The sequence below is a fragment of the Cibotium barometz genome, chromosome 26, assembly GCF_041138505.1.
Source record: "Cibotium barometz isolate CiBa-2024 chromosome 26, ASM4113850v1, whole genome shotgun sequence".
In the NCBI taxonomy this organism is placed as follows: domain Eukaryota; kingdom Viridiplantae; phylum Streptophyta; class Polypodiopsida; order Cyatheales; family Cibotiaceae; genus Cibotium; species Cibotium barometz.
Window position 1 is genome coordinate 13,778,179 of NC_141071.1, and position 20,742 is coordinate 13,798,920.

Sequence of the window (20,742 nt, forward strand, 5' to 3'; positions counted from 1 at the left end):
TTGCCTCTACTACTTGCACTTCTTCTAATGTTCTACCTTCAGGTATAAGCACTTGTGCGGGGGGTGGGTTGATGGTCACAATAATTGGTGTTGCAGTAGGTGCAATAGGAGTTGTATGGATAGGGATATCAACATGGATGCTCCTTGCCTACAACGAGGTTACAATGGGGGTTGCCCTAGAGTTTACCTCAACTCCTCCATTAGTAGGATGGTATATATCGTGGACTAGTTCGGAGATAGTAGCCAAAGCTGAACTTCTGAGATAGTTAGCTATAAAACTAAATAGACCAATAGCTGACCTCGTAGGTGCAGCTACAGCCAGCAGGCTATATCTCTCTGGAGCTGGAGACCCTTCCATTGAGTCAAAGTCAGATGAAGTATCACCAAAAGAAATCCTAGGTCCTTGTACTATGCTAAATGGCATTCCAATTGAAGGTCCCCAGACCCTAGTGTGGGCTAGTATATGTACTTGCCCCTATGGATGCGCTTTCTGTTAAATCAGACCCTAAAATGTGTCTAGAGCACAAATGCATGTCATCCTAGGATGTTTTAAGCTCAGAGAGGTGTCTTGGTTGATGTTGAGAATTTTTATAATTTTTTGATTTTTTTGATTTTTTTAAAATATTTTTGATGTTTGGGATAATTTTTGGAATATTTTTTTATTGCACCCAAGTTGTCCGAAAACTCATTTTAGGTGTTTTTGAATGTGTCTAGCACAAGAAATAGTGCTGAATAAAGGTGCTACAAACGATGTTCCTATAGTTAAGGGGGCTCCTTAACTATGGAAAAATGACAAGTTTTTGGTCACGCACAAGTTGCGTCAAAATGATCACAATGTTCTAAAATGAGTAAACAATCTGATTGTGCATGTGCTTTTAAAAAAATATCCATACTTTTGGGTGGTACGATCCCCTTTCCCTTTCCCTTTCATAATTTTTATTTTTAATTTTTTGTTAGCATGACGTGTGTCAGTTTGACTTTTTAGCACCACTTCACCCACCACCGCCTACGTTGATAGATTCGTTAGCTGTCTTCTTTAATGAAAATGCTTAGTTTTCAGCTGGTCCCACTTAGTATAGATTAATGACACAAAATTATTGCTAATCATCATAAGTAGCACTAATCACTTTTGGAGGTTTCTATAGAAGTACCCGTGATGATTAATCTCACTAGTTTTGTGTTTATTTACCCCAAATTAGTCATGCATTATATCAAATCAAGGGTTTTCAAGGGTGCTAAACTTGTTTATACAACTGGTTTCACCAAATTTATGCAATCGATTTTTGAGAGTGCTAAACCCGTTTATGCAACCAGTTTCACCAAATTTGAATCAATCAAAGCCCAATTTACTGCTTTTTTATTTATGAACTTGGAAAAATAAGCATAAGAATGGATAACAAAAAGCTAAAAATGAATGAAATTTAAGGTTTAGCGTGTTGAAAGAAGTGGAATCAAGGGGTTTTAAAATGTAGCAAGAGGGGAAAACAAAAGTACAAGAAAAATTAAAGAAATAACAAGAAAAACACAACAAAATTGATAATTTTTAAAGCTTTCTTCTTCTCTAATTAAGGAAAAATTAGAAATTTGAACTAAATGCAAGTATTCAACCGCTACGGTATGGGGCTAAACGGTGGGGATTTTTCCTTAGCAGTGGTGCTACTTATGGAGGCTCCTTGTGCTACAAGGCATAAGCTACACTCACAATGTCGTGGGGACTTTTCTTCTTCGCTTCGCTGTGCTGCTGTTGAGAGCACACATAAGCTCGAATCAACTATTATGCTATAGCTAGCTCACATAAATGGGGTTGTGCTGTGTCACTCACCTCGGATTGCTCGCATTTGCAATTCTACAAGAAGCTTGATTGTCTCACATGAAGAGCACTCAAGAGCTCGATCCGTCGTCCTCGCCTGTACATTCTCCTTGTAGCTCAATCCTCTCACTAACTCACTCACTCACATAAAAATATGTGGGCACACAAGAGGCAAGGATGTAAGAGAGTAGAGAAGAGTACACTAAATAATGCATAAGAGAATGAGTGGTGAGAGTTACATTTTAGGTTTTGTAGGTGACCTCTAGGGTTCACACTTGGCAGCCAAAGTTAAAAGTCAGGTCCTCGAGCTCATTTGGCCACTCTAACTAGTGTAAACACCTATTCAAAAGCTAGCACACTCAACCTAGGATTATGTGGTATGCCTTTATAGACAAGCGACGATCGCACATGAAAAATTATACATTACAAGATTGAAAACTAGCATTTTTATGACATCAACCAAATTGGTTGAAAATTGTAGGATAGCCAACATCGGCTGTGTAGAAGTCTCTAGTAGTAGTGCTTAATAATTGCCTTATTTATATCCTTATTCTAATCATCTATTTTCTCCATAGCCCCTAACCCCATGTGCCAACCGGTTTGATAGAAGATGTGCTCAATTTTATCCATGGAAATAGAGAGGGCACAGCTTCAGGAATTGCACCAAAAGTGACCCCTCCATTAACATGAAGATCTTATAAGAGAGTGAAAACACTCCCTGTTTCCAAGCTAATGACCAAGTTTGATGGGGTTGGTGTATCTAGAGATGTTCAACTAAATTTGTAAAACATGTGGTCATATAGATGACCAAGATAAGGTGAGTTTCTTTGGACTCGCAATGTGGAAGGAAAAGCTAGACACTAGTTTTGTTTCTTTGGAACCAAAAGACAATGTATTGGCTTGCCCAATTGGAACCTAGTAGAGTAGCTTTATCATGTAAAGCAACCCAAGATCACATCAATTGTGTGTGGTATCTCCATTCTCGATGTAATGATAGAGATAAGTTGTCAAACAAAAGGGGTGAACTGGGATGGATGACCTTTAAGATATAACATTGTACAACACCTTATATGTCCAAGGACATAGGTCCTTTAAACAATATTACTAAAGTGCAGTTGATAACTGTTGAGATGTCAATCTCAACATGAGCTGACACTCACGAGACGAGGCGCCTACATGACCATTCGACATTTATATCACTGGCAGGTTTGGTAGCTAGCACTGACACATCTTCGTGAGAGATTCGACAGCTGGACTACACTGACTAGTCCACATCTATCCACTCCTCTTAGCGTGTTCACATTATGGACTGCTTGTATATACTCTATTATGTGTGTTAGTCACTCTATCTTCATTGAAGACCTCTTTTTTTGTGTGAAGAAGAAGAAGAATTTTCAGCCTCTCACCTTGTGTGTTCTCTTCTAGGGTTTGTGAGTGTGTGTGTGTGTTTGCTTGCAAGTGCTCAAGCTCTCTTCCCCCCTATATCTTTTCATGGTATCAAAGCCTGGTTCATGCTAAGGGATGAGCGACAAGCAAGAGAAGCATAGGAAGTGGTACGAGGGTAAGAGCTTCATCTACTCTTCCCCCTTTGTGTTGGCTACTACACCCTTGTCAGGAGCTCTTCGAGATGCACCAGCAAACGAACCTCGATTGAGGAGATTTCTTTGTGGGAGCAGAGCTACAAGGCAAATATATTGTCCATTGGACTAAATTTTTGGTCCAAAAACGCGTTTTGGGCACGTCTGGACCTCCGTTTTTCAGTTCGCAGGCATTCAAAAGCATTGCGAGTAAGTCTTGATTCTTTGCAGAACTCTGTTTTTGGAACTACATGAAGGGTGATTGGTTGTGCAAACACTGTGTGTAGTGCAAAGAGGTCTCAAAGTTGCCATTGAGTGTATGTATGCGAATTGAGGTCACTGGTTGTGACAGTTTGGGTGCAGTATAGTATCGATGCAGAGAATACAATAGTTTGTGCAGGTCAAACAAGAGGGCTGTTTTGGTAAAATTATGTTACAGACAAGATCTCAAATGATGGAATTAACCAGATTGTTGCAGAGAAGCTTGACAAGGACAACTTCCATGCTTGGAGGTTTAGATTCACCAATTTCCTAATGGGAAAAGCTTACTGGGACTACATTAAAGGTGAACATGAGGAGGCACTAGAGATACTGGAGATTAATCCAACTATTGTAGATACAAAAGAAATCAAGGATTGGAATCAAGGAGTAAGGAAAGTCATGTATTAGTTGCGGTATGGGGTCTCTAGTCCCATCAAACTTAGTGATTAGTTTAGAGATGTTAACAGGTTTGTTCTGTTCTTGTCTGGGTCCTTGTACAAGTTGAGCTAGTGCTAGGGGCCTGATGTCGATAGCTATCCCCCTCCCTATTTTCATGGCTATCCTTAACATTTCAAGGGTTAGCCCTACCATGGCTGGAGAGGGTGATGGGTGGGGAACAATAGGTGGAGGAGTTGTGCCAAGCGCATAGTAGACCACTGGGGGTCCTTGTCTCATGGGAGGCTTAGGATGTGCCTCATGTGGCCCCATATGGTACCCTGGATATGCTCTTCAAGGTGGGTATTGTTGGTATATTGGTGCCCCAGGCTGATATGACCCCACCGGGTAGGCCCTTTCTCTTTGATAGGTCATCTCAAGTCCTTGGAGTGCTGGTTCTGGGCTTAGGTTTAGTATTGGTCTCTAGGCTCGGTATGAATTGACCACCCTTGAGGCGGGCATGGACATCAAGACTGGTGGATGAGTATGGGTTTAATTACTCTCACTTTGCCCTATTTTTTCTCTTGGATCTAGAGACGGTGTGGGCTCTCTTTTCTATTGTTTTCCATACCTCTCTCCCTAGGATCTGGCTCGTCTGAGTGTGCATTTCCTAGGATAAAATTTCGAAGCCTCGAAGCAAGGCTTCCTTGTGAATGGGTAGGGATGGTAGGGTCTTGCTCCAGGACAGGTGGTATGTCCATATATTGAGCCTCTAGTCCTCCTGTCTCTAGGTTAGGAGTAACTCGTCCTATGCTGGGATGATCTTCACTCTCACTGGTGCTGTAAAAAACTAGCACCATTTGGCTCTAAGCTGTGTTGACCGATGGGTCTTACCTTATGAGTGACAGAGTGTCAAGAGAGTTTATATCATCAAATAGAGGGTTGTTTCGCACCAATTTTCCTGAGCATAGGTTCATGAATGTGTGGAATTGCAGTGCTAGACCCCCTTGTGAAGAGTCTGTTTTTCTGTGTTTTTTTTTTGGAATGGTATGGTCGTACACTTTTAAGATGGTATGGGCATACGCTTTGTTAAGGACACAGGCGTACGCTTCAGAAGGAATGGGCGTGGTAGAGATGACACAAGCATATGCTTTCCAGAAGACATGAATGTGTCTACATGAAGGAACAGACGTGAGCTTGTGAAAGATGGACGAATGGGCGTATGCTCCAGATAGTATGTGCATTGTAAAGTTGCACGGACGTGGCAACGTAGATGGTACGAGAATACGCTTTCAGTGGTGGCAAAAGAGAAGGAATGGGCGTGGCAAAGTAGAGGGAACGGGTGTGGCTTTAGATAAGGAACAACTATGCGCTCCAGATGGTACAAGTGTATAATTTAAATGGTACGGTTGTACGCTTCTAGTTTACAGAGATTTTTAATTATGTAGGTGATGAAAACCACCAACAAAGATTCCCTGATAGTGCAGTTGTACCCCTTGTTTAATGTACTTTATGCTCAATTAATGCAAATTATTCCCTTTTAAATGCCCTCTGCTAAATTGAATGCTGGAGATATCAAAAGATCTATTTTGGAGAAGGGAATGGGTGTGGCAAAGTTGCCACGGTCGTGGCATTGAGAAGGGTACGGTCATACGCTTCTTGGAAACCCTTCCAGAATGAAAATTCTGCCTACTCTTCTCTGCTGATTCAAGTGCTTCCCAAATGTTTTTTCAAGTTTTTGTTTTTATAGGGGGCTAGAGCTAGTTCCTAGCTACCTAATGATACCTAGAATGCCTAAGGAAGGAAACCTAATTAATTGAGATTAAATAGATGATTAAGCTATTTGTGCAAACTTAACAAATGTTCAACAAAAATAAAAAAATTACATGAATCTCAAGAGCAAAATCAAGCACCTACTTGTGTCTCCCACATCCAATGAAGACTTCGACACTCCAATGCTCCATTGATCTCCACAACTCCGTAAACAAAATCAACAAACAAGAAACAAGCTCATACAACATGCAACAACTAGTGGATTTGCACTCCAATCGGGCAATGTAAAGGCTCTAGCAAATGAAAGGTATGGAGGACCCTAAGCTAAATGCTTATCCCTGTCAGGCACCAAAGATGTTAACCTGAACATAATACCTTGCACAAGAGAGGGAGAGAAGAAGAGAAAGAAACCATGCAAGGATCGATTCGTAGAATAGCACTTAGCCAACCCTAATGAGGGTTAACTCCCCTATGTAAGGCCACTAAGGGCTCACTCCACCACCACTTGTGTCACCCAAGTGGAGATTCACAAGCTAGGTAAAGAGCAAAGAAGAAGGGAGCTATGGAAAGCTCTACCTTCACTCAATGCCAATGTGAATGCAAGAGGAATCTTGATAGAAAGATGAGAGAAGGGGGAGAAGAAGAGAAGCATACGCTTCTCAATATCTGGGTGATAGCTTCTTGTACTTTTCCAAGGAGAACAAACTTATCTTAGGTCACACATGAAGAAAGAGCACATTACCTTCTTCAAATGATCTCTAGCCCACTTCAGATTGACATACTATTTTTGTCTATCCTAAGTAGCTATGATATCCTTCACATCTGATGATCAATTTCTTCTAACTTCTACTTTGCGATACTTCCACTCTGATCAGTGGGTCGGACCAATTCAATGTTGTTACACAATCCTTTCTATAAAGTGCCTTAAATGGACTAATCCATATGCTTTGATGATGCGATACATTATAACCAAATACTACCAGATGTAGATAATTCATCCATCTTTTAGGTTCCCATTCATAATGTGCTTGAAGAATATCTTTGATTACTTGGTTCACTCTCTCTGTCTAGTCATTAGTCTCTGGATGATAGGTAATACTAACATCCAGAGAGGTTCCCATAGCTTTGAAGAATGTAGTCCAAAAGTAGGATGTGAACTTTGCATCTCGATACTAACAATCCTTTTGGGCCAACCCTTGGAGTTTGAATATATCCTTCAAAAAAACCTTGGCAACATCAAGAGAAGTATACATCTTTTTCACTAGAATAAAAATGGGCAAACTTTGTCTAGCGATCTACCATGACTAAGACGGAATCATATCTTGCATTAATCACGGCCAATAATGAATTCCATGCTTATACACCCCCATCTCATCTATCAAATATCTAGAAGATGCAACTTTGCTGGCAATTATGTCCTTTTGGCCTTCATCTTCTAGTAGACTAAACATTGACAAACATGTTGTAGTACATCCTTCTTAAGTAGGAGACTCTGCTTTACAGCCATACAGTCTCTTCACATAGTTGGGGTATCCTGCTATAAAGGCTATCATGAGCTTCATTTAGAATCCTCTTCTTAATATCTCTATTCTCACAAACACATAACTGATTATTGAAGTACATGCATCCATCCTCTAATATAAATCGCTAAAGTTTCTTAATTTTTTGAGTCATCTTACTTTCTTACTTAAGCAATGTGATAACAGGGTAAAGAATTTATTCAATTCAATCTTCTCCTTAATCTCAATGGGTAAAGGATTTATCCAATTCAATCTTCTTCTTAATCTTAATTGGTAAAGGATTTGAAATTATTGTTACCATAAGGAAGCCTTCTTACTAAGTGCATCTATGAATACATGAATCCTTTGCTTGATTAATTTCAAAATCAAACTCTTGAAGTGTGTACATCCACCTTCTTTGCCTCATGTCAAGATCATTTTGGGTGAAAATCCACTTTATGCTCTTATGATCTATGACTAAGGTAGACTTCTATCTAAGAAGATAGTGTTGCTAAAGCTTCAAGGCATGCACTATTACAAGAAACTCTAGATCATAGACAAATAGTTCTTTTAATGAGGTATTTATTTTTGAGACTCATAAGATATGGAACGCCTTTCTTACATTAGGATTCCGCCAATAATGAACCCACTAGCATCAGTAATGAATTCGAAGAGCTTCCCAAAGTTTAGCACCAAATTAGTCACTAAAACAATAACAGCACTCTGGTACATCACAAACCATCAAAATGGATTATTCTTCTTGAGAAGTGTTTTCAAAGGAAAATTGTTCTTGGCATATTGGGGAATAAAGATCCAATATCACCTTGAAAAACCCCAAGATTCCTTTGATTTTCTTAACCGTCTTCAATTTTGGCCAATTAACAGTTTGCACTTTTTGAGATCACTTGATATACAATCTCTTAATACTATGAACCCTAAAAATTCAATCCGATTGGTAAAGAAGGTATGCTTACTCTTCTTAGTGGAAAGTTTTTTCGTGAGGGTTCCCAAGACTTTACACACATGCTTCTCATGATCAGTAATATTCTTGGAGTAAACCAGAATATCATCAAAGAAGATAAACAAAACCATCCAGAGGCTCTCTGAAGATTTCCTACATCAATTGATTAACGGCGGCATTCTTGGAGTAAACCAGAATATCATCAAAGAAGACTAAAACAAAATCATCAAGAGGCTCTCTAAAGATTTTCAACATCAATTAATTAATGGTAGAGGGGGAATTAGTTAATCCAAATGGCATTAATATGAATTGATAATTTCCATACTGGGTATTAAAAGCTATCTTGGGAATATCATGCTCCTTAATCTTGATTTGATAATATCTTGACTTTACGTCAACCTTTATAAATGTCCAACAACTCATTCATGGGAATAGGAATACTTATTATTAATAGTAAGATGATTCAACCCTCAATAGTCAACACACAATTTGAGAGTCCCATCCTTCTTCTTTTGGAAAAGAATAGGTGCATCCCAAGGGGATACACTAGGCCAAACAAATCCTTGCCATCTAGAGCGCTCTATTTTAAATTTGGTTGGGCCTCGGTAATCAAATGCATCTCATGATCAACTTTATGAGGCGGGGACATTGTAGTCAAATCTTCAAGGAATATGTCACCATTCTCACTTAACCATTCATGTTCTTTCTTATCTAACTCTTTGCCTGCAGGATTAAGCTTAATAACATAAATTGCTTGCTTCTTCCTAAGTTCCTTCAATATCTTAGATGCCTTTATGAAGTTACAAGGTTGGGAACTCTCGTTACTCGAGTTCCTTGCACCTTGTTCTCGTCGTGAAGATCCATGAAGGAAACAATCCACTTTGTGACAATGAATATCAACTTCGTTCTATGCGAGCCAATCCATAGCAAGAATCATATCATACACACCTAAGGTAGGACTCTGAAAATTCATACCCTCATGCACAAATGGGTTGGGCCTTATGTAGTCCAACAAAGAAGAATTAGAGAAAACACGTATATAGAGTCTAACGAGATTCAAATGGTTCAAATATAATTTCACATGTTATTAGAATTATGCCATATACCCTTTTCTCTTTGCAATCAAATACCACATCAAAGCTAGGAGAAAAGCAAGGCCATGTATCATATGTTATCAGAATTATGCCGAACACCCTTTTCTCTTTGTAATCAAACACCACATTGGAACCAAGAGAAAAGAAAGACCATGTATCACAATAGTAAATTCAAACAAAGGGCAAGGAAAGCCTACCCTTTTGGAAACACTAGTGACCAAAAGGGATGGCACAATCTAGTCGTAGATGTCAAGGAATTGATGATGTCTTGGCTTCACACATTGCTTTTGGCATCGACTGAAATGGCGTATCCACTTTGCAAGCAGAGTTAAGAGAGATGTCAATATGCACAAACATATAGTAAAAGTAAAAGATATAGGGCTCAGCTTAGACACAAACCGAGATGGAAGCTACAATGTCAAATTTAGTCAAATGTCGCCAGTTTTGAAATTGGGAATTTTTCAACACGTGTCTATCTTCCATGCATATTGTTTGGACACATGGTGTCCAAGGGAGGTGTGACACAATGTCCGTTGCCCAACTTATGTAACAATGTGAAGCCCTTCAACCATTTTGGAAAATAATAAAGATAAATGATGGAATTATTTGAAAGATAATAATTAATTAGAAAGGATGGCGTTGCTATTCTTTTTTTGAAGAACTAAAGTTTGTATTAGAAAAGACATTCTATGTAAATCTTATTTCAAGAAGCTTTTTAAATTGGAGAAGCTAAACTCCATCACTAAGACATAAAAAGACTCATAGGGTAGCTTGGACCTCAACAAGGTCCATAATGTCCTGCTCAGTTCATCATCCGAATAGAGGCAGCTATTGCTTCCCTTTTCTTATAATCTAATTGAATTTCAGTATCTCTGGCTTCATCAATGAGATTCACCCTGTCTGCATCCATTCTTGCCACAAGACTGTTGTTGAGTTCTTTTATCTTAGCATAAACTAAGTCCTTGGTATCTCTCATCAGGGCACTTTGAATATTCCATAAAAATACAGATCTAATGATATTCCATATTGTGGTTGAGCACCCATTAGCTTCACCAAGTAGAATCTCTTTCCAATTAAGATCATGGGGATGAGTGAAGGAGACACATTGTTGCAGGAGATTCAGAGCTGTTTTGACTCTCAGGCAACATGTGAAGAGATGGGGGATAGATTCCAATGCATTGTTACATCCAGAACAGAGCCCATTGCCAAATCGAGTTTGCCTAGATGGCAGAATGAGCCATAATTGGTGGAAACAGGGCTATTCAAAGTGTTCCTTAAAATGGCTAGTTAATAAATAATAATTGTGTAATGTAATATTTTTCCATTAAAAAAAGAATTTTGGACTATTTCGAAATAAATATGTTGGTGCATGCATGGTATGTAATGGTTGGGGATGTACAGACGGACCTAGCGCTTGTGCGTGACGGATCGGTGCGCCAACCGAACCAACAAAGTAAGTGATGCTCTGTTGATTCGTAACTCGCCCTGTCTGTCCTCTGTGCGTGCCACAGACAAACCAAACGGCCCCAGATTCTAGCTATCGATGAACTATAAAATCTCAAGTTGGTTAGAGACAGGCTAACGCAATAGGGAATGCACAAAGCACATGAAGAAGAAGAAGACGCAGAAGAAGAAGAAGATGATGATGATGATGATGAAATGAAGAACAGCACTGGCCGTGGTTGGAGGATGCTTGGCTTAGAGGAAGTATTGCCTTCCTTGGAAGAAGGGCGGCTTCCCCAGCCTCCCCTTGAGGACTTTGTACGCATCTTGAACAAGTGCACAAAGGAGAGAGACCGAGGACATGCGCTGCGCTTGTATGCCTACATGCGCAAAAGTGGGCTGGAAGCTCATAGATCACTGGGGAACTACCTTGTCCTGATGTTAGTGGAAGTCGGAAGCATGCGTGATGCCCAACAAGTTTTTGACAGGTTGGTGTATCGGAATGAGTGGTCCTGGAATTCCCTAATAAGTGGTTATATCAAATCTGGGAAGCCACAATATGCCCTCACCCTGTATGAGAAAATGCAAAAGGATGATTCTGTACATCCCAATGAGCATACTTTTGTGTCCTTAATCAAGGCTTGTGCGAAGCTGAAAGATCTGGAGAGAGGCTTTAAAATACATGCCGAGCTTGACAGAACAGGGTTGCCCGAAAGAAACATTTTTGTTGGCAGCACCTTGGTGGATATGTATGCTAAATGTGGCTTGCTTGCTAAAGCACAGAAAGTGTTTGACAAGCTTCCCGTGCGAAATGTTGTCTCTTGGACTGCACTAATTTCAGGATATGCTGACCATGGGCATGGTGAGGAAGCAATCAAGTGTTTGGAACAGATGCAACTCGAGGGTGTCTCCCCGAATGCTGTCACATTTGTTTGCAGCTTGAAAGCTTGTGCCATCATACGAGCCACAGACAAGGGCCGAGAAATACACGTTGAGATTGAAAGACAAGGGTTACTGGAAAGAGACCTTGTTGTTGGCAACACCTTGGTTGATATGTACGCCAAATGTGGCTGTCTGGCCATAGCAAAACAAGTATTCGACAAGCTTCCAGTTCGAGACGTAGTTTCTTGGACTGCACTAATCTCAGGATATGCAGAATATGGGCGTGGTGAAGAAGCACTCAGATGTTTTGAGCAAATGCAACTTGACAATGTCTCCCCAAATTCTGTCACATTTGTTTGCAGCTTGAAAGCTTGTGGCAGCATCGGAGCCATAGACAAGGGCCGAGAAATACATGTTGAGATTGAAAGACAGGGGTTGCTGGACAGAGACCTTGTTGTTGGAAACACGTTGGTTGATATGTACAGCAAATGTGGCTCTCTTGCCATAGCACAGCAAGTGTTTGACAAGCTTCCAGTTCGAGATGTAGTCTCATGGACCGCATTGATCGCAGGATATGCTGAACATGGGCATGCTGAGGAAGCGCTCAAGTGTTTTGAACAAATGCAACTTGAGGGTGTCTCCCCAAATGTTGTCACATTTGTTTGCAGCTTGAAAGCTTGTGGCAGCATAGGAGCCATAGACAAGGGCCGAGAGATACATTCTGAGATTGAAAGACAGGGGTTGTTGGAAAGAGACCTGGTTGGCAACACCTTGGTTGATATGTATGCCAAATGTGGCTCGCTTTCCATGGCACAGCAAGTGTTTGACAAGCTTCCAGTTCGAAACATAGTCTTGTGGAATACATTAATCACGGGTTATGCTGAACATGGGCATGGTGAGGAAGCACTCAAGTGTTTTGAACAGATGCAACTTGAGGGTGTCTCCCCAGATGCTGTGACGTTTATTTGCAGCTTGAAAGCTTGTGGCAGCATAGGAGCCACAGGCAAGGGACGAGACATACATATTGAGATTGAAAGACAGGGGTTGTTGAAAAGAGACCTTGTTGTTGGCAACACCTTGGTGGACATGTATGCCAAATGTGGCTTGCTTGCCATAGCACAACAAGTGTTTGACAAACTTCCAGTTCGAGATGTAGTTGCCTGGACGGCGTTAATTGCAGGTTATGCTGAACATGGGCATGGTGAGGAAGCACTTAAGTGTTTTGAACAGATGCAACTCGAGGGTGTCTCCCCGAACGCGTCGACGTTTGTTTGCAGCTTGAAGGCTTGTGGCAGCATACAAGCTAGAGACAAGGGTAAAGAAATACATGCTGAGATTGAAAGACGGGGGTTATTGGAAAGAGACCTTGTGGTTGGCAACACCTTGGTCGATATGTATGCCAAATGTGGCTCGCTTGCCATAGCACAACAAGTGTTTAACAAGCTTCCAATTCGAGACAGAGTCTCGTGGACCGCACTGATCCTAGGATATGCAGAACATGGGCAAGGTGAGGAAGCCTTGAAGTGTTTTGAGCAAATGCAACTTGAGGGTATTTCCCCAGATGGTGTCACATTTGTTTGCAGCTTGAAAGCTTGTGGTAGCATAGGAGCCATTGACAAGGGTCGAGAAATACATGCTAGGATTAAAAGACAGGGGTTGTTGGAAAGAGACCTTGTTGTCGGCAGCACCTTGGTAGATATGTATGCCAAATGTGGCTCGCTTGCCCTAGCACAACAAGTGTTTGACAAGCTTCCAGTTCAAGATGATGTATCGTGGAATGCACTAATCGCAGGATATGCTGAACATGGGCATGCTGAGGAAGCAATCAAGTGTTTTGAACAGATGCAACTCGAGGGTGTCTCCCCAAATGCTGACACATTTGTTTTCAGCTTGAAAGCTTGTGGCAGCATAGGAGCCATGGACAAGGGCCGAGAAATACATGCTGAGATTGAAAGACAGGGGTCGCTGGAAAGAAACGTTTTTGTTGGCAGCAGCATGGTCGATATGTATGCCAAATGTGGCTTGCTTGCTATAGCACAGCAAGTATTTGACAAGCTTGCAGTTCGAAATGTTGTCTCATGGACCGCACTAATTGCAGGATATGCTGAACATGGGCATGGCGAGGAAGCACTCAAGCATTTTGAACAGATGCAGCTTGAGGGTGTCTCTCCAAATGCTGTGACGTATGTTTGCAGCTTGAAAGCTTGTGGCAGCATAGGAGCCACAGACAAGGGTGGAAAAATGCATGCTGACATCGAAAGATTGGGATTGCTGGAAGGAGACCTTGTTGTTGGCAACACCTTGGTCGATATGTATGCTAAATGTGGCTCCCTTGCAAAAGCACAGCAAGTATTTGACACGCTTCCAGTTCGAGATGTGGTCTCGTGGACTGCACTAATGGCAGGATATGCCCAGCTTGGAGAAAGTGAAAATGTTTTTCATGTCTTTGACAGAATGGTAGGAGATGGTATTAAGCCAAATCCGGTCACCTTCATTATTGTTCTCAGTGCATGCAATCGCACAGGTCTATTTAATAAGTGCCAAATGTACCTTGAGGCCATGAGCAAAGACTATGGCATTGTTCCAACTGTTGAGCACCATACTTGGCTGGTTGATCTCCTTGGTCGTGCAGGTCAGTTAGACAAGGCAGTAGCAATGATAAAAGAGATGCCAGCCTGTCCTAATCTTGTGGTGTGGCATACTGTGTTGGGTGCTTGTAAAAAGTGGGGAAATATGGAGCTTGGAAAACAGACCTTTGAATATGCAGTGCGGTTGGATGAAAGAGATCCCTTAGCTTATGTCTTAATGTCTCACATCTATGCAAGTGCTGACTTGCAGGAAGAAGCAAACAAGTTTGAGGCAATCACAGGGCAAACAAGCATGGAGGAGGCTAGGTCATTGGTGGTGGACTGACAACATGGCAACAATTATGCACTCAGTTTTGTTTTGGGATAATATACATTCCAAACAGAAAGGTTTTGATGCAAAGCTGAAAGCCAAGAAAGATGTGTTATGTAGGCATAGTAAGATATTGGGTATCGCGTGTGTGCTCTAATTAATACATCCAAGGGAACACCCATACATGGTCTTTAAAATCTTTGGGTTTGTTATTACTCCCATATGGCTATGGCGATTATATCTAAGAAAGAATAGTGAACAATTCTTGTCAAAGATGCAAAACGCATTCATGTACTGTGGGGACCAAGGTGATGATGGTGGATTTGCAGTGGCTGTGGCCCCATTTACTTGAATAGAATGGAGTGGGCAGTTTCCCTGCCTCCTCCAGTTGGTTACAGTCCTGGTTTGACATCATATTGGAGTCTCATGTGCTTTTCGGACTCGGGTTGTTGGCAGAGATGCTGAAACCATGCATGCACTGGTTATGAGCCATGGTGTAATGAATTCTATGTTTCCGGCAATCCACAGTGGCTTAGCCTCAAGGCACTACTAGTAGTCTCTAGGACAATTTGAGGTAGTGGGCGAACCAGTTGGGTCCTAAGCCAGTAGTAAATGTGTTCAGGACAATTAGGGCCTAAGCTAAGAGTGGGCTGTCGTACAATTTGCAGTACTGGGGGTTCAGTTGACTTTGGACTCCATCTTTTGGTCACAGTCATGAGACCTATAGGCTATGTTTTCAGAAAGGGTGGCTGGAAATGGCTTGAATGGAGGTGGCTGCATGGATGGATAGAGTAGGTATTGGGGGGAAGAGAAATATTGCCCTTGGGCATGGTCTATCTCTTGATCAGGACTATGTGATAGACTTTGACCTTGACCAGTCCACTTCTAGTGAGGTACCAAAAATTTGACCTGGAGGCACGTCACTCAGTGCTATGTGAGTCAAGACAAACAATGGTCAAGGGATTCCATATCAATTGATTTACAGTTGAGCAATTAATAATTGAAACAACAGGAATTTGAAGTGAAGTGCAACTTAGTTCTAGAAACGATACTAGGTAATGTCCTATGATGTGCCTAGGCTACTAGAAGTGACATGTAAGTGTGGCTAGGCAATTGTAGACTGTAGAAAATCTTAGGTAGGTAGATTTTTAAGCTTGAAACTAGTAGTGAAATGTACACTGCAAAATTAATATTTCATTAAGTATAAAGCACATTAAATCATCATAGAAGAGAGTGGAATCAAGTAGCATGAAGATCAAGAAAAAGTGCACAAGACAGTAGCTTGGAGCAATTTCAACAGAATGTAGGAGTGCAGAAGAGAGACGTGTATGACACTCAACATAAATGTGTAACTCAAATGTGCAAGCTTTTAAGTTTCCATGGCTATGACTTCAGGTTGAGCTTTCATTGTTCTTGATGCATACGACATTGAGCTTCTATGCATATATGAATCAAGTTTTGGAGCTTGTGGGCTACGATTCTTTTTTAGGCTTCACAAGCGTGAAGCAAGATTTTTGTAGAATTCATGGCAGCGAAGAGCACAATAGAGCGAGACAACTACAACACATTGATTAAAAGCTTTTAGGCAAGGACTCGTGTTAACTAGAGCTTTCGAGTTTTAAATGTAATTACCTTTTAAAGTACATAGTTGTTCCTTGCCATGAAAGTGGTGCTACCATCTGCTCTATCCACATCTAGTACCATGAGTATGAGTTTGGAGTGAACCTTCCTTGACAATTGCTCTCTCTATACCCATACCTACATACTTCTCTCTTCTTTCATCTTCTCCTCCTCCTAGCCCGGCCTGGACTAGCCTCTCTCTCTCTCTCTCTCTCTTTTTCTCTCTATCTCCTCTCTTTCTTTGTTCTTCTCTCTTCCTTTTTCTCCTCTCTCCTCTCTCTCTCTCTCTCTCTCTCTCATCTTCTTCTTCTCTGTCTCACTCTCTCCCTTCTCCTCTCTCTCTCTCTCTCTCTCTCTCTCTCTCTCTCTCTCTCTCTCTAGATTGCACTATCCTTGTCTTCTTCTTCTTCTTCTTCTTCTTCTTCTCTCTCTCTCTCTCTCTCTCTTATTGATTGTCTCTCTCTCTATCTCTCCCTCTTACCGGTTGTCTATGCAAACACAAAACTCTCCTTAGAGTGCTTCTATCGTCTTCTTCTTCTTCTTCTTCTTCTGCTCTCTCTCTCGGTTCCACACTCCTTAGATTTCTCGCATTTTTCACAAGGTCTCCAACCCCAGCAAATAGGTCTAACACCACATCTCTAGAAATGTAAGGTACTCCAACAAAAAGTGCTTTCGCGTTGTAACCCACCTATGAACATAGCAAAGTTATAAAGCTACAACCAAGATTCCAAACTATACCTATTTATCAAACTTAGGAAAGAAACACCCACCTCTATACGACTATTTATTTTTCACTCCCCTGCTTTGCCTTCATCCTTCTAATAGTCTAGCTTAGGGTATACATAAGACGGCATCGAGGATGCCCTCATAAAGAAGGACAATACAAGATTTTAAGTCTATAAAATGTCCAAAAAACATGAAGATGCTTTAAATTAAAATTAATATTGTGGCAGTTTTTGAGATTCGAGACTACATATTGGAAAATCAACTTACATGGCTATCATGGATTATGCTGAACCTTTGTTTCACACCTCAATGTGTGCATCATTTACGAGCTCCCATCCGTATAAATGACTATTTTCGACGACAGTATAAGTGACAACGTATAAGTTGCTTGTAATGAGGGCCCAACCATTGTTACAAACTAGCCTTTAGCAATCTTCCATATATTTTTCTCTTCTCCAGCATTGTAATTATTTCACAGAGGCACAATTTCACCAACCCCATGCACCCATCCTCTTGTTTGGGACTCTACAAACCATTAGAGAAAGCAGCGACACTGATACAACTTTGTTGTTTAGACTGAATCTATGACTTGGAGGAGTTAACCTCCCTAAAGCATTGTGTAAGTGAGCAAAAGCTTGGCCCCTTAGTGCCAAGCAAATCTCTGAAGGATCGCCAACCACAACCTCAATCTTGCCTAAACTGCAGCTATCTACTACACACATAGAAAATTGCAACTATCTACTACACACATAGTTTTCTATGTCTACTAAACACAAAGAAAACTAAATAAGCTAGGGAACAAAATTCACTACTTTGTGATGGTTAAAATCTTGTGCTTGCCTTTTGTTACGGGCTTGTCTTAGAGTTGTTGCATGCCTTGCTGTGATGGAGCCTGACTTTCAGTTGGTGGAGTAGCCCAAAAGGTTCCGCTTGCTTCTTGGGTGGAGATTAAGTTTCTCTTTGTTTCTTTGGATGACCTTTAGATTCTACTTGATGCTTGTTTATAGCTTTAGTTTTTTTCCGTTGTGCTTAGGAGGAACTGACTTTCTTCTAGTTGTTGCTTATTCCCCTAGGTACATACAAATTAAGAATTTGTCTGTAAATTATTACAACTAAATATCACTACCAATAATTGTTGGAAGTTGACCTTCCCTAATGTGGTGACATGTGGCAGAGTGCATGGGGATTGTCCGACACGCTTCCTTGGCAATTCTCTCTTGGTGGCTATAGGTTGCCAACAGTCTCCCCTCTAACTTCATCTCTCCACCCTCCTTTATGGGGGCTAGATTAAGGGATTCGCAAGGGTGGATATAGGGGCATTTTTGTGTTGTTTGCTCACTAACATGGTATCAAAGCTGATGGTATTGTGTTTGCTCCTTGTTCAACCTTTGAACTGGTGGGGAAACAATTGGAGATAGGCCATAGCCTGGCCTTTTGTTACGGGCTTGTCTTAGAGTTGTTGCATGCCTTGTTGTGATGGAGCCTAACTTTCAGTTGGTGGAGTAGCCCGAGTTTCTAGATGTTGCTCTGGTGGAGCATGAGATCCTGCTTGTTGGGGATTGAGTGGAGGGTAAGGCTCCGCTTGCCTTTTGTTTACGGGTTTGTCTCAGAGTTGTTGCATGCCTTGCTATGAATGAAGCCTGACTTTCAGCTGGCAGAGTAGCCCAAGTTTCTAGATATTGCTCTGGTGGAGCATGAGATCTTGCTTTTTGGGGATTGGGTGGAGGGTAAGGTTCTGCTTGCTTCTTGGGTGGAGATTGAGTTTCTCTTTATTTCTTTTGATGACCTTCAGATTTTGCTTAATGCTTGTTTATAGTTTTAGTTTTTTCCCATTGAGCTTAGGAGGAACCCGACTTTCTTCTAGTTGTTGCTTGTTCCCTTAGTTAGGTACATACAAATTAAGAATTTGTCTGTAAATTATTACAACTAAATATCACTACTAATAACTGTTGGAAGTTGACCTTCCCTAATGTGGTGACACATGGCAGAGTGCATGGAGATTGTTCCACATTCTTCCTTGGCAGTTCTCTCCTGGTGGATATAGGCTGCAATAGTCTCCCCTCTATCTTCATCCCTCCACCCTCTTTTATGGGGGGGGCTGGATTAAGGGATTCCCAAGGGTGGATATGGCTGTGTTTGAGGTGATGGAGAGGGGCACTTTCGTGTTGTTGTTTGCTTGCTAATATGGTATCAAAGATGATGGTGTCTACCTTGTTTGTGTCATATTGTGTTTGCTCCTTGTTCAACCTTTGAGTTGGTGGAAACAATTGGAGGTAGGGCATAGTGTGCCTCGGACCATAGTGTGCCCCCATTGACCCCTTGCCTCTGAGCCGAGTACTGTGTGGTGTCCGTTCACTCAAGGGGGGTGTTGGAAGTTGACCTTCCCTCCTATAGTGACACATGGCAGAGTGCATGGGGATTGTTCCACATGCTTCCTTGGTTGAATACATTTTTTTTGGTAATATTGAATGCAATGATGATACAATGTTTTCAGGGTGAAAACCAAGTCAGGTAGTATGACATTATAGCACATAAGGATAAGACGGAGCCACAAACTTTTAAGGAAAAATGGCAAACAACCTTTTACGAGATTGATCATAGGTGTTAGAGAAAGCAACATGACAACTAACAACAATGGCTAATCCAAAGCATGGCGAAGAGTTTTTCAGGTGAGCACAACATATTGTTGTAAAGTTTGTAAGAAATATATATACAATACATAATGTGGCCTTAACATCCTCTGTTATGTTGCAACCAACTTGTGCAAATAAATTGGGATAAGAAACTCAAGGGCCTGAGAGAGGACATAGTTTATTATATTGCATGCTTGTCCCTACTAGCACCTAATGAAAAGAGTAACTTGCTTTGTTTGCCCAAAGAAGAAGACATCGAGACAAGAAAAGCACACAATATTCATAATGGTAAGGCAGCCTAGACACAAGTGAGACTCATAATAGGTTAAGTTTGGTTCTAATTCTTGCAAGCATTTACTCCGCGAGACGAACAATACACAAGACTTCAAAAAATTCCTCAACAAGTAGGTATTATGGTCCTAGGCTATCGAGCATGGTACCACATTAATCAAGTTCCTAGAGCAAACTTATAAATTGAGGCTACTTGTAATGTTTTCAATCGTGACTCTTTGGTAAAACGGAAACACTTTGCAAGTGTCTTCGAGAAGCTACTTGTTGGTAGGGCTAAGTCTTCCTTTTCTTTGGACAAAGAATGCTTTAAAAAGGGAGAATGCTTTAAAAAGGGTTGCATTTATAGGTGGGTAACAAACACTAGTAGTTTATTTTACACAACTTTCAGTGCACATTATTTCTCAATAGATGGAGAGAAACGAACTAGAGGTATTTTCCATGTTGGTTGAGCAATAAATTGGAACTTTGAGGTGTCAATATACACATAGTTGCAAGTTGGGTATTTTTGGGATCCCGAAGTATTCAGAATGTGCCCTTGGTGGTTGAATTTACACCCGATAAATATCCAATAGAGGAGGAGACAATTCACAGAGCATTCAAAGAAACAGGCAGTAAACAAAGTGAGGAACATGCAGCAAACAAAGCGAGAAAGGTATTTTAAATACTTTAGTGCATCTCCTCTCCATAATTTAAGAAGATGTTAACATATAACTTTTTTAACTTCCTTAGGGGGGGTAAGAAGCTCTGAAGTCAGAAGTCATCCCATTTGAGATCGCAAAAGATAACGTGGAGGACCTTAAAGGAGAAGAGCTTAAAAACATCAACAACAGTGACAACAAAGGATTTGACAATACTACGTTGCATGGTGATGGAGCATCCACGTCAAGCATTGACAAGCC

General features: G+C 41.0%; 1 protein-coding gene across 1 annotated transcript; it reads left to right on the plus strand.

The window, feature by feature from the left end:
- Positions 1-10,636: 10,636 nt before the first annotated feature.
- On the plus strand, positions 10,637-15,597 carry LOC147623693 (pentatricopeptide repeat-containing protein At2g39620-like). The gene has a single exon (XM_086820291.1). It carries the CDS (start codon positions 10,944-10,946, stop codon positions 14,586-14,588), a length of 3,645 nt encoding a protein of 1,214 aa, XP_086676417.1. The 5' UTR covers positions 10,637-10,943; the 3' UTR covers positions 14,589-15,597.
- The last annotated feature ends 5,145 nt before the right edge of the window (positions 15,598-20,742 follow it).